At 42.5% G+C, this 14,680-nt stretch overlaps 2 protein-coding genes across 4 annotated transcripts; both read right to left on the bottom strand.

Annotated features, from left to right (window-relative positions):
* Positions 1–1,939: 1,939 nt before the first annotated feature.
* tmem147 (transmembrane protein 147) lies at positions 1,940–5,280 on the bottom strand. Of its 3 annotated transcripts, none has more exons than XM_021625604.2 (7): positions 5,007–5,280; positions 4,610–4,726; positions 4,139–4,208; positions 3,561–3,763; positions 3,285–3,369; positions 2,999–3,120; positions 1,940–2,582 (listed from the first exon to the last, which is right to left on the bottom strand). In XM_021625604.2, exons 2-7 carry the CDS (start codon positions 4,684–4,686, stop codon positions 2,462–2,464), a joined length of 678 nt encoding a protein of 225 aa, XP_021481279.1. In that variant the 5' UTR covers positions 4,687–4,726; positions 5,007–5,280; the 3' UTR covers positions 1,940–2,461. The 3 variants fall into 3 exon arrangements, with proteins under 3 accessions (XP_021481279.1, XP_021481289.1, XP_036798959.1); XM_021625614.2 differs by having other exon boundaries at positions 4,997–5,213; XM_036943064.1 differs by lacking the exon at positions 5,007–5,280 and adding an exon at positions 4,851–4,869.
* A 1,449-nt stretch (positions 5,281–6,729) lies between these two features.
* LOC100135863 (glyceraldehyde-3-phosphate dehydrogenase) lies at positions 6,730–13,586 on the bottom strand (the record flags this gene model as incomplete). The annotated part of the gene is given in 10 exon segments (NM_001124246.1): positions 6,730–7,136; positions 7,277–7,374; positions 8,557–8,719; positions 8,967–9,118; positions 9,262–9,343; positions 9,484–9,602; positions 9,873–9,963; positions 12,123–12,229; positions 12,426–12,522; positions 13,527–13,586. Coding segments are annotated over 10 exon segments (1,008 nt in total). The 3' UTR covers positions 6,730–7,066.
* Between the last annotated feature and the right edge of the window lie 1,094 nt (positions 13,587–14,680).

The following is a 14,680-nucleotide window of genomic DNA, read 5'->3' as shown; positions in this document are numbered from 1 at the left end:
TTGCTCATACTAATACTACTACTAATAATACATTTTGAATAGGTAGATTTGGACCCATCCAAAGATGCAGTTACAACACCAAAGTTGGTTAAGTTATGTCATGTTTGATCATGTCAAGCTGTTGATCCTTGAATTTGAAAAAGGTGCCTAAAGGCTTGCAGATCACACTGAGATATGGAAATCTATTTCATCAATTACCTGATTTGGGGTAAGTTATAGCAAACACATCCCTGTCCTGAACTTTGAAATCATTGGCATATTTCAGACTCAGGTATAGCCTGCAGTAAGGTTCTGCCAGTTCAGCCCTGACCTAGAGGGATATGTTTAATACATCAATGCAAATGTCAGAGAGGAAAGTACCCCTCCCTCTCTTGTAGCCCTTTATTGCAATGGGGCCTTTGTCAAGGGCATAATCAAATGAAATCAACTCAAATTTTATTGGTCACATACACATGGCTTGCAGATGTTATTTAGAGTGTAGTGAAATGCTTGTGCTTCTAGTTCCGACAGTGCAGCAATATCTAACAAGTAATCTAACAATTCCACAACAAATACCTAATACACACAAACTAAGTAAAGGAATGGAATAAGAATATGTACATATAAATAGATGGATGAGCAATGACCAAGCGGCATAGGCAAGATGCAATAGATGGTATAAAATACAGTTTATACATATTGGAAGAGTAATGCAAGATATGTATACATCATTATTAAAGTGGCATTAATAAAGTGACTAGTGATCCATTTGTTAGAGTGGCCAATGATTTCAAGTCTGTATGTAGGCAGTAGCCTCTCTGTGTTATTGATGGCTGTTTAACAGTCTGATGGCCTTGAAATATAAGCTATTTTTCAGTCTCTCGGTCCCAGCTTTGATGCACCTGTACGGACCTTGCCTTCTAGATGGTAGCGGGGATGAACAGGCAGTTGTTGTCCTTGATGATCTTTTTGGACTTGTGATATCGGGTGGTGTAGGTGTCCTGGAGGGCAGGTAGTTTGCCCCCGGTGATGCGTTGTGCAGACCACACCACCCTGTGGAGAGAGCCCTGCGGTTGTGGACGGTGCAGTTGCCGTACCAGGCGGTGATACAGCCCAACGGGATACTCTCAATTGTACGTCTGTAAATGTTTGTGAGAGTTTTAGGTGACAAGCCAAATATCTTCAGCCTCCTGAGGTCCCCCAGAGGGCTTGAGATGGGATGGATGGCCAACACAAGAAGCAGTAAACCCAATTCAAGAAAGGAAGGAGCGTTTGTAAACCTTTTCACTGTCTATCTGTTCCCCACAGCTATAGGGTATGCAAACAATGAGACGTCTCACCTAATGTTGCAACCATTACAAATAGGTCTACCTTGCCATTGACAACAAGTTTCAATACAGATTGGTCAATAGGTTTCCACACAGACTATTCTGGTCAACAGGGTTCTATACAGACTAGACTGGTCAACATTGTTTCTACACAGACTAGACTGGTCAACAGGTTTCCACAGACTAGACTGGTCATTGTAAGGCTAACTACAAGGGGAACAATCTATTATCTCCAGTGAATTAGAAGTGGCATTCCGGTGGTAGGTGTGGAGCACCGATCCTTCAGATTGGAAAGGCAATATGTGTGGGAATCTGGACACAACAAGAGTATTCATCATTCAAGGACAAGCCCACTACTGTACAGACACCAAGTCACCATGGAAACCAGCCGAATTGGGTCACACAGTACATAATGGGGTTTGTAGTAACAGTATGCGTGCACGTCAGGTGTGAAAATGTGATTTTCTTCTCCTTACAACACCACACCATACATAAAGCTCTCATACGAGGAGCCTGAACTACACCTCAAAGTTGAGTACAAATTTGACCTCCATCTCCTCCCTTTTGTAGATGTTTTAATTAGATTTTGTATAGTATATATTGTGTAATAAGCACAATGCACAACTCAAAAGTAGCATATGAAGTCATTTATTGGCCATTCACACACACCTCACTAAATTTCCATAGAGTAGCATAACCCACTGTTACCATGTCATGTAATCTTACAACATAAATAAGCCATTATGCTGCTTCAGTCATGTGACAAGAAGTGTGCCAACATTTGTATTTCATCATGTTGAATGAGATTAAGTTAATCTCTTTCATACCTGCAGTAATGCAGCTGAGCACACACAGTGTAACAACAGTATTGTACCATCTGCTTACATGTTAAAGTAGTATAGTAATTGTACTACAACGCTTAAGAGTCATCCACTTGTTATAAATACTCAATCTACCGTACTAATTCCAGCACAATAATAAATCATACATTTAAAAAAAACAAGTATCATAACAAAAAAAGTCTGAAATCATGAATGCTCATATTCCTGCCATCTTTCTGAGCGATACAAAATTAATCTGTACAGGCGCAGTCTGGTTGAAAGGCCCTGTGTGTGTGTGTTAAAGACCCTCTTTGTTTGGGCTCCCAGCCAGTCTCAGTTGCTGTGCACCAGTGTGACGAAAAGGAAGAGAGAACAGAGGGAGATGGATCCAGTGAGCACCGCCTTCACCAGGAGGGCTGTCCAGCTCCCCAGCAGGAACACATGGACAAACAACCTGAGAGAAGTTAGAGGACAGAGGAGAAAATGAGTAGATGTCTATGAACAATTATGATTATGGTTGTGTAGCTTTGTTTTTTACCAATATGTCAGTTGTTGGCTACCATGAAACTGATTGTTGCTAACATAATTACAATGGATTATGACATGAACTTGGAGGTGTCATTGTTTTCAGTACCATTTCAATACTGTATTGTTTCTTTTGAAAAATAGGGGTTGGTTATCCAGACCATTACACAACTGTAGCTAGCTGTGTTTATAATGACATCTAGTGGTGTAGAGAAAAACTTCAGTTCCCTCCCCAGAACAGATGAGCACTATGAGCTGAAAACCAGCTCTGTGAGGATGACCATTTCTACAGTATGCAGTTCCACGGTTCCCTTCCCTGGGTACGTTGAAGTACGTGATACTCACTCCATGAGGAAGGCCTTGTATACACACAGCCCTAGCAGTACAGTCACAGGCAGACGGAAGCTCTTCGGGAGGTCGTACCGCGTGAACATCCACACCACTGCTGCCATGGCGATATAGTGCACCTGAAATAGAACACGACACCAAATTTCCTTAAAAACTAGACTTCTTCCAAGCCTGCCACAGGAAATGTAATGTTGATGAGTATTCATTATCTAAGTATTTACTGGAAGTCTAAATAAATGTATATTTGATTCAGCAGTATAAGTGTCAGTGCAAGGGGATTTACCAGGCTGATGTTGGAGTCGAAGCTCATCTGTATGTACTTCCAGTCAAACTCAATGCCTCTGGCACCCACCCATAGAGGTATACACCTGGATGACAGGGCAAGAGGATTAAATACAAGAGACACCATTGCAATTAAACATACTGACAACTACACTAGTGAGCTTGGGTAGTGAATGACTATAATCTACACTGAAATTAATGTGAATCTGGAATGCACCCAAAGAGATTGAAAGAGAAACAGCAGGGGGACAGAGAAAGATAGAGAAAGAGAATGTACCTTGACATAACGAGCTCTGCTGTGGCCCATCCCATCGCTGCCACCATGATCTTGTACTCTCCCTTCCCTGCGTTCCTGGACATGACCAGATGCAGGCCCAGAAGGTCTGCTAGGTCCACCGTGGCCTTCATAAACTCACCAACAAAGTCATACACGCCAGCTCCTCCCTCCCACGTAGGGAAAAATGTGGCCAGAAATAGCATCTGTAACAGAGACATTGTTAATGCAGTAACACATTTTTTTGTATTGTCACATATACCGGATAGGTGCAGTGAAACATGCTGTTTTACATGGTCAGCCATAGTTGTACTGCACCCTTGTAGCAAATTAGGGATAATTGCCTTACTCAAGAGCACATTGACAGATTTTTCACCTTGTCGGCTCGAGTATTCAAACCAGTGACCTTTCGGTTACTAACCGCTAGGCTACCTGCTGCCCTAGTAGGATACATATTAACTAGTAATAACTAATAACTAGTAGGCTACATTAGTAATCAAGCAGTTTTTAGTTCCTTTGACAGAATGATGGTACTTTTATTGCTTTTCAGAAAACAGACAGTTCGGACAGTCAATGTTCACCTTGCATAGCTGCACAAATAGGTAGGTAGCTCCTGCTTGAACACATCTCCAGAATGCATTATATTCTGATCTACAATAGGGATCAAGAGAAAGACATTGTTTAAAACATTCTAGTATACAGACACATGGCTGCCTAGAGTGGCAGGAGGATTGGCTGACTTCCTCTCAATCTGCTGACATTTCCATGTAGATTACATTTCACCCTCTAAAATATTAATTATATTTAACTCTGCAAATTAGTTAAAATCAAATTATTATTTACAATGACGGCCTACACTGGATTCGAACCAGGGACTGTAGTGATGGCTCTTGCACTGAGATACAGTGCATTGTGCCACTCAGGAGCCCAGTAAGGGTGACTAGCTAGTGAACAGATCATTAAAAAATATATGTTCAGTAGCTAAATGTATGGGGTAAACTAACAAATTAATCCAATGCATTTTATATAGTATGAGAGGTGCTGATACTTACAATCCACTGCATTTGTAGGTTATAAAGTAGGGAAAATAAGCCAAGGCAAAGCAATTCCCGAAATGAAATAGCGTCATATTGCCAGGGAGTCCAACACTGGCGAATCCTCCAACGAGTCTGTGAATGAATGAAGACATGATGGCTGTTAGCTAGCAACAATTATCGACACAATATTAGCAGGCTAACGTTAGTTACTTTAGAAGCATTGGAGCAGATAATCTAACAGTGACGTTAACGTTACTTGCTAGCATCCTCTCTTCCTGCACGCTCAAAAGGTTGCTTCCGTGCAAGGTCTAACCCATTATAAATTTAAATATGTTAGATAAGTTAAATGCGTATAAAGAACACACGTCTAAATGAAGATCGACACGAATCATTTAGAAATACCTGTACTTACTCAGGTTGACCGAGGGATTATTAAGATGCTAATGCTAGTTTGCTAACGCGTTGGTAGAAGGACGGAAACTAGTTTTCCAGTAGTTACCACAGCCACAAAGTCGTAATTGGCTATATCGTAGAAAATTAAAAACAAAAATGTGCCTTTTGGTCTTAATTTAAGGTTAGGGTGGTTATGCATAAGGTTAGCAGTGTGGATTTTCTAAGGTTCCAAATCAGATTTTAAGAATATAAATTGTAGAAATAGGCGGGGTTTATAACTTTGTGGCTGTGGTAACTAGTAACGACCCGGAAACTACCAAAATCCTACCATTAAATGATTCCGCTATTCCTTGATGTCCCCGACCTATGGTTCCGCTCGTGCATTTGGACAGAAACTCAAATAGGGTCGTGTAAAGCAAATGGACGGAACGACAGAACGGAGTCATGGTTAACCGTAATAATTTCAAGGCAGGACTTCGGCAGTTTCTGACAAGATTGTTTCGTATGAAAAGGTTTACAAACTCTGATTTCTGATGTTCATGCAACGAGTAAATAGTTCATGCATTGTCGTTGACATGAAAAAAACAACTAATGACAATTTATAGGTTTAAGGATATTTGCAGCACTATAGCAAGCCTGGACAGCCGCTAGTTGGCGCTATTATCCACTGACAAACGACGTTAGGAATAATAGCGTTATCTTGCGGCGGCAGGGCTACACTAGTCAAACGTCGAGTTAAAGGCCCAGTGCAGTCAAAAACGTGATTTGTGCGTTTTAAAAATATTTCCAAACTATGAGCTTGGAATAGTACTCTGTAAACTGTAAAATTGTGATAATGCCCTTTTAGTGTATGAGCTGTTTGAAAAGACAGCCTGAAATGTCAACCTCTTTTGGTGGGATGGAGTTGGTCTGCTCTTGCTAAGAAAATTTGTTTTCAATTAAAAATGGTCAAAAATAAATCACAGTAAGGTACTTAATTGTTACCCAGAAATTATTTGATTGAGCTATAAAATGGCTACATTGAACCTTTAAAGCTCATTATGGTCATTCAGGCATCTACAATGTGCAGTAGTCTAGGCTACTGTCTAATATAGAAATGTACAACCATGCGATAATGACATTCCAAAATAATGGATGTTGTGGCATTTCATGTGAACAGTGTTGAATGCAGAAAATATACCGGTCATTTGGTTTACCTTATTGTGCTACAATATTTGCCACTAGATGTCTCCTGCGATTTCCGTTAGGGCATGATTAAATCACTTGCAATTGTGGACTAACAGAACTTTCAGAATGCATTTGCATGTTCTTGGAGAGTTGATACTTGATTGAGAAACTCAGTCCCATGGCCTTACACCCATTCAATTCTGTCAGATAACCTGGCTGAGAAGTCATCCAGTGCAACATGCATAACCAGATTGATATTGAATTTGCCAATCATGTTTGACTCCTGGTCCTAGGTCCCAACAAGGGTATGCAGACTTTTGTTCCAGCATAGTATTAAAACTGGCCTGGCTAAAGCATCAGCTATTTAAACTGTAGTTTAGGGATTAACATGTGTATGTTCAAATAATGCAAATGTGCATACAAAAGTCAAATCCTGTCATTAATGTAACAAACATCAACAAGCATCATCTTCATGTTCTGCATCCTGAATGCAGATGACGACTTATGTCATTGTGAGAGAACATGTTCTTATAACACTGGGCAAACAGGAAACATGAACAACAAGGCAAGACAGAGACATTTGTAAAGATTTATTACTTTTTTAGTTACAGTAGCTTGTCTTTCTCACTTGACTCTTAAACTAGAATTATTTTAACACCAATATTACATGGTAACAGCCAGTATGGAAACATCACAGCAATGTTCTGGGAACACATACTGTCAAGTCAAAAACGTCTCAGTGGGACTCTCATAAAGGAAAAAACAAATACTTGTACACACAGCCTACTACAGAGACTAAGTTGTGTTGTAGAGAGTGGTGGAGGGCTGGGGGTACTAGGGGTGTGACACTGGAGGGTGTGAGTGCATGTAAAAGGGGGGTGGGTCCCATTGCAGCTTTCTGGAGCCGGACAGTTACTCCTTAGAATGCATGTACAGCAACAGGTCAGCGACACGGTGGCTGTAGCCAAACTCATTGTCATACCTGGGGAAACACAGACAGACAGAGTCATAGTTTAGTGGAGGGCTGAGAATAACCAAAAAAGGGGTCCAGCATTAGCAGGGGAGGAACTATAGAATTAAGAATGATTGAATATTTACTCTAATTCTAAGGGAGTTATTTACCAGGAAATGAGTTTGACAAAGTTGTCGTTGAGGGAGATGCCAGCGCCAGCATCAAAGATGGAGGAGTGGGTGTCGCCAATGAAGTCAGAAGACACAACCTGGTGGGACAGGAAATAAGCAGTGAGAAACCCACCAACAGAACAGCTGCAGTATACAGAGATCTATGTCATCTGGGAGCCCTGCTTTTAAACTACAACTTACTAATAACGCATATAATTGCCAGTAAAACTGAGCTCCATTGCCACCTCTGCTCATCTTTCATGTTGACATACATATTTTGTAATTAACTTCTAGGGTAGGGGGCAGCATTTGGAATTAAAAGCATGCCCAAATTAAACGGCCTGCTACTCGGGCCCAGATGATAAGATATGCATATAACTGGTAGATTTGGATAGAAAACTCATTTCCAAAACTGTTAAAATAGTGTCTGAGTATAACAGAACTGATTTGGCAGGCAAAAACCTGAGAAAATTACAAAACCTACTTCCTGAATGGATTTTTCTATTCAATGCCATTACAGTATCCATTGACTTAGGACTCAAATTGCATTTCCTATGCTTTCTACTAGATGCCTGTCTTTAGAAATTGTTTCAGGCTTGTATTCTGATAAATGAGGGAGTAAGACCAGTCTGAATGAGTGGACCCTGACGTGTCAGAGCTTTTTCATGCGCAATCCCGAGAGAGTACCTTTCTTGTTGACCTTTAATATTGACAACGTTATTGTCCGGTTGAAATATTATAGATCATTAAGGCTAAAAACAACCTGAGGATTGAATATAAACATCATTTGACATATTTCTATGAACTTTACAGATACAAATTTGGATTTGTCTGCCTGTTTTGACTGCGTTTGAGCCTGTGGATTACTGAAGAAACCGCAAACAAAACAGGATTTTGGATATAAAGACTTCAAACAAAAGGAACATTTATTGAATAAATGAATGTCTTCTGAGTGCAACCATATGAAGATCAAAGGTAAGGGATTAATTTTCTCTCTATTTCTGACTTGTGTAACTCTTCTACTTCTCTGGCTACTGTTTAATGATTTATCTGCTGGGCTGTGTTCTCAAATAATTGTAAGGTATGCTTTCGCTGTAAAGCATTTTTAAAAATCTGACAGTGGTTGGAGTCACAAGAAGTTAATCTTTAAACCTATGTAAAATATGCTTTGTTTTCTGAATTTTTATAATGACAATTTCTGTATTTGGCGTTCTGCAATCTCACTGGATGTTGGCCAGGTGGGACCTAGCGTCCCACCTACCCTAGAGAGGTTAACTTACAGAGTCCTCAGTGTATCCCAGGTATCCCTTCATGGGTCCTTCGGCGGCCTTCTTGACAGCCGCCTTGATCTCAGCGTAGCTGCCAGGCCGGGACAGGCGGCAGGTTAGGTCCACCACTGATACGTCAGCCACGGGCACACGGAAGGCCATGCCAGTCAGCTTGCTGACAGAGAGAGAGAAGACTTACATCAGCACTTGTATAATCAGTCTTTTTCATCACGCACACATCTGCATTCAGCATCTTTGATAAGTAGTAGGCACAATCACATAAATGTATGCAAACACCCATCACAGGAGGCTGCTGAGGGGAGGACGGCTCATAAATGGCTGGAATGGAGTCAACCACATGGAAATCACATGTTTGATGTCATTCCAACCAGCCTCCTGTGACACACACACCATCTACTGACCCGTTGAGCTCAGGGATGACCTTGCCCACAGCCTTGGCAGCTCCGGTGGAGGCAGGGATGATGTTCTGGTGGGCACCACGGCCATCGCGCCATGCCTTGGCAGAGGGGCCGTCCACCGTCTTTTGGGTGGCGGTGTAGGCGTGGACTGTGGTCTGAGGACCAGAGAGAGAAAAAGATGAGCATGGTTTCCATAGCGTCAGCAGATGTGTCAATATGGACCACAGGAACAAGAGACATTCAGATGCTCCCTGCTCATGAAGATGCATGGACAGTCTAATGGAAGAAAAACACTGACCATGAGGGCCTCCTCGATGCCGAAGTTGTCGTGGATGACCTTAGCCAGGGGGGCCAGGCAGTTAGTCGTGCAAGATGCATTACTGTGGATGACCAGAGAGAATTACAATAGGTCACCAATTCAGATGAATCAATTATGCTACCCTTATTAAAAGGTTGACAATTCTTGTGAAGAGTTTGCCCTTTGATCATGAATGTATTGGTCAGGAATTAAGGGACTCACCTGACGATGGTCATGCTGGAGGGGTCGTACTTGTCCTCGTTGACTCCCATGACGAACATGGGGGCGTCAGGTGAGGGGGCGGACACAACCACCCGCTTGGCACCACCCTGGATGTGGGACTGTGAAAACAGAAAATAAAACACATTGAGAAAGTCTCAAATCTTGAATGCACATCTAATACATCATATTTTATGTTTGTGTCTGGATCTGACTGGTCCTAATACACCTGAGAACTGTTGATAAAGTCTTTAGAGTTTCATAGGTTTATTTTGGAAAAGTACATTAGGGTTACTTATCTGGCTGGCGCAAGGCATTGTGGAGCACTATAGTCATCAGTGCTTGACAAGGACACAAGTGTGTCAGTCTTGTGTCTGGGTACTGCTACTTACAGAGGCCTTGTCAATGCTGAGGAAGACTCCGGTGGACTCAACGACGTAATCGGCACCGGCTTTACCCCATGGGATCTCATGGGGCTTCATACTAATGGGGAGAGAGATATTAAGGAAAGCTTTGACTATGTACAGTCGTGGCCAAAAGTTTTGAGATTGACAAATTCATTTCCACTAAGTTTGCTGCTTCAGTGTCTTTAGATATTTTTGTCAGATTTTACTAGGGAATACTGAAGTATAATTACAAGCATTTCATACGTGTCAAAGGTTTTTATTGACAATTACATGAAGTTGATGCAAAGAGTCATTATTTGCAGTGTTGACGCTTTTTTCCAAGACCTCTGCAATCCGCCCTGGCATGCTGTCAATTAACTTCTGGGCCCCATCCTGACTGATGGCAGCCCATTCTTGCATAATCAATGCTTGGAGTTTGTCAGAATTTGTGGGTTTTTGTTTGTCCACCCGCTTCTTGAGGATTGACCACAAGTGGGATTAAGGTCTGGGGAGTTTCCTGGCCATGGACCCAAAATATCGATGTTTTGTTCCCCGAGCCACTTAGTTATCACTTTTGCCTTATGGCAAGGTGCTCCATCATGCTGGAAAAGGCATTGTTCGTCACCAAACTGTTCCTAGATAGTTGGGAGAAGTTGCTCTCGGAGGATGTTTTGGTACCAGTCTTTATTCATGGCCGTGTTCTTAGGCAAAATTATGAGTGAGCCTACTCCCTTGGCTGAGAAGCAACCCCACACATGAATGGTCTCAGGATGGTTTACTGTTGGCATGACACAGGACTGATGGTAGCGCTCACCTCGTCTTCTCCGGACAAGCTTTTTTCCAGATTCCCCTTTCTGATATTTTGGGGCTTAAGAGAAAGTGACTTTACCCCAGTCCTCAGCAGTCCAATCTCTGTACCTTTTGCCGAATATCAGTCTGTCCCTGATATTTTTCCTGGAGAGAAGTGGCTTCTTTGCACCAGGCCATCCTCCAAAAGTCTTCACCTCACTGTGCATGCAGATACACTCACACCTGCCTGCTGCCATTCCCGAGCAAGCTCTGTACTGGTGGTGCCCCAATCCCGCAGCTGAATCAACTTTAGGAGACGGTCCTGGCGCTTGCTGGACTTTCTTGGGGGCCCTGAAGCCTTCTTCACAATAATTGAACCGCTCTCCTTGAAGTTCTTGATGAGCCGATAAAATGGTTGATTTAGATGCAATCTTACTGGCAGCAATATCCTTGCCTGTGAATCCCTTTTTGTGCAAAGCAATGATGACAGCACGTGTTTCCTTGCAAGTAACCATGTTTGACAGAGGAAGAACAATGATTCCAGGCACCACCCTCCTTTTGAAGCTTCCAGTCTGTTAGCATGACAGAGTTCTCTAGCCTTTTCAACACTCACACCCGTGTTAACGAGAGAGTCACAGACATGTCAGCTGGTCCGTTTGTGGCAGGGCTGAAATGCAGTGGTAATGTTTTTTTGGGGTTCAGTTCATTTGCATGGCAAAGAGGACTTTGCAATTAATCTGAGCACTCTTCATAACATTCTGGCGTATATGCAAATTGAGGTAGCAGACTTTGAAAATGAATGTGTCATTCTCAACTTTTGGCCACGACTGTACAGACTCAGTGAGCATAGCCTTGCTATTGAGAAAGACCTGGATCTCAAGATGAGACTATGTGCACACAAAATGAGGTGGAAACTGAGCTGCACTTCCTAACCTTCTGCCAAATGTATGACCATAGAGACACATTTCCCTCAGATTGCACAGACCCACATAGAATTCAAAAACGAATCCAATTTTGATAAACTCCCATATCTATTGGGTGATATACCACAGTGTACCATCACCGCAGCAACCAGTGAAGAACACCATTGTAAATACAACCCATATTTATGTTTATTCATTTTCCCTTTTCTACATCATTACAACACTGTGTATAGCCATAATGACATTTGAAATGTCTATTCATTTGGAACTTTTGGGATTAACATTCAAAATGGGTGAATATTTCCTTTAAGCCTCAGTGTTAACACTGAGCTGGGCCTTGCAGACAGGTGGCACCAGCCCTCAAAGGCCAATAGCAACACTGAGGAGATACTGGCCAGAGGGATTACAGACCACTGAGGTAATACTCTGAGCCAGGGAGAAAGGGGCACACACATTCAATCAACCTAGCCCCATAGAATGGAACTTCACTCAGATGTACAGAAACGCTGCACGCACGAGCACACGTGATGATGTCGTCACTCACCACTGGAATACGGAGATGGAGTGGTCATCCACAATCAGCTTCCCGTCCTCCATGCTCACCTCACCCTTGTAACGGCCGTGGGTGGAGTCATACTTGAACATGTAAACCTGTGGAGAAAGAGAATGTTGGAGAAAACCTTGATGTTCTCTGACAATGTCAGTTTTGTTTATCAGTTCATTACACATGGGGTAATTGGTGTGTTATTACAATAAATACTACCACATAATACTACCACTGATTAATATGGCAGGGTGCCATGTTATATGAAGGCTGTTGGTTGAGGGACTGAAAGACTCAGCTCACCATGTACTGCAGGTCGATGAAGGGATCGTTGATGGCAACGACTTTGATTCCCTTCTGCAGGCAGGCCCTGAGGACCAGGCGGCCAATACGGCCAAATCTGGACAGAGAGGGAAAGGCTGGATTCAGTACAGACACAGGGCGACATGGGATTTCTACCCTAAAAAAAATAAAAATCTAAAATCCCCTCGTGATGCTGCTAAACTAACATGTTTGAGTTAGGATTTACAAATCATGTGGAAGGGTGAGTGAAGTAGTGTGTACTTAACTGTGTGACTCAGATGCATGTGCATTGGTGTGTTGGTTTACAGTGTAATCCTTATTATCTGTTAACAGTGCGGTCCTCCTCTTCCCATCTAACACTACGGACTCCCCTCAACACCACACCTTCTGGGGCTGGTTGCACCAGTTGGTCGTAACTATGTCCAACGTAAAATGTGCTCTACGCTGGACCTAAAAATGATCCCTGTTACACCACATGTTTGACCACACACGGCTATTACTTTAAAGTATTTCAATTAGCCTACTTTATTCCAATATCTTCGTAATTTAGAGGGTCATTCCCACAGTAATTATTGATTGACCCATCCAGATGTGGTTTAGAAAACATGCATAGTGGTGGGCTTTGCAAAGTGATGAGACGTGCCTCGCAAAGTTCAGAATGGTCACGAGGATGGTAACAGCCTAGTAAATGGGCGCAGGCTAGCAACCATCATTATAAAGCATCAAATCTCATGAACGCCCATTGCTTACGCCGGACTTAGCTACAACTAAATTCTTATCCCAAAGTTGGACGTAGCTACGCCCTAACTAAAATGTAACAACTTTTACACTCAACTGGTCACTGATGACAACCTCAGGCTCTGTGGGGGCTGACAGATACCCATAGGAAGACGACCAATGTCTGTTCAGTGTTCACTGTTTGCTGCTCCTAATTGCGATTTACACCATAGATCCTTCAGTTATCAGTGTGTTTTGCAATTGCATTGCTTCATAGCCTGTTATTATTACATAACTCTTAACAGGGGCTGGATGTCTGTGGGTCATTTTCCATTATTTTTAATGGCAGTGTTTAACACCGTTTTTGATAAATGTAATGCTTACCCGTTGATTCCAACACAGAGGTCTGACATAGTTGCTGTTGATTGGGTTGTAGTGGTGAACCTGAAACAAGACAGAACATGTATTGCAACAAAAGTATCTCCCTGTAGAAACAGCAAAGTCTTGCAAAATGTACAGCTTTCACAAAGAGGGTAGGCCTAACTAACACCGACTCCTCCCAGGCCGTCTATTCCCACAGAGCCTAGAATCGGCAATCACTTTTTTTCTATAACAGAGATAGTAGTACCACAGTTTAATTTGTCCAGTTTAATTTGTCCAGTTAAGTAACAGCAGTTAGCTAAGTCAAACACTTGTTCTGCTATGTAGTGAAGGACTAGGTGGCCTAGTGATGGGAGGTGTAGGTTAGATTTGTGTCCCTAACTTGGCTACGTGAGGCTCCATTGTCTCCAGGCCTGTTTAACATGCCAGACAGAGAAGCAGCAGGCCCAGACTTCCTATTCAGAGGACTTCCTTTGTCGACTCCAGGGGAAACTAGCCCAGTATGGAACAAACACTGGGTTCTGGGCTCCTCCCTTCTAGACTGTCTCAATCCACAGGGGATATCAATCAGTAGCTCTCCTCTGCAATGTTAACTCTCACTGTATTACCAGCCGGTAGGACTGGTGCCAGGCCAGTCTCATTACTTTCCAGAGGCTGCGGTGTGTAAGGAACGATAAAATACAACCTTCTGGTTTAATAGGAGACTAGGCTATTGGTCTACTTTGACTTTTCCAATGGTCCCATAATCAGAGGATTGGACACAGACATGCTTTCTGTTCTCAGCTCAACTTGCATGGAAACGTATAAATATGAGCCTTAGGATAGGCACATTACTTATGAGCAAGCTGCTGTATGTGTGGCATTTCTGACAGTGGCTGGCTGTTCTCTGAATTTCAAGCGCTAGACTAGTACTTTTAATTCACCACTGGTGCAGTGAATGGAGTTTGAGGCCCAGATGGCATTAATTTTGTAGTCGGTGTGACTGCGTAAGGTGAGGAGGATTCACTGTGAGCTTGGCCCAGTTGGTTCATTATAGGCCAGTCAATCCAGACAGCATATGCAGTGCATTCTATGGCTCTTTAAAAAGACCATGGGTTGGAGGAACAGGCAGATTAGGATAAGCCAGCTGGGTTAGTTGCAGACACTTCCTGTAACTA

The sequence above is a fragment of the Oncorhynchus mykiss genome, chromosome 2, assembly GCF_013265735.2.
Source record: "Oncorhynchus mykiss isolate Arlee chromosome 2, USDA_OmykA_1.1, whole genome shotgun sequence".
NCBI classification, from domain to species: domain Eukaryota; kingdom Metazoa; phylum Chordata; class Actinopteri; order Salmoniformes; family Salmonidae; genus Oncorhynchus; species Oncorhynchus mykiss.
Note: the sequence above shows the minus strand (reverse complement) of the source record. Positions and strands in the feature narration are given on the sequence as shown.

Coding starts and splice junctions, on each gene's coding strand:
- tmem147 (XM_021625604.2), bottom strand. CDS start 4,686: ATGACGCTATTTCATTTCGGGAATTGCTTTGCCTTGGCTTATTTTCCC. Junction 3,764..4,138: donor TATTTGTGCAGCTATGCAAG/GTGAACATTGAC, acceptor TCTCTGTTACAG/ATGCTATTTCTGGCCACATT. Junction 2,583..2,998: donor TACAAGGCCTTCCTCATGGA/GTGAGTATCACG, acceptor AACTTCTCTCAG/GTTGTTTGTCCATGTGTTCC.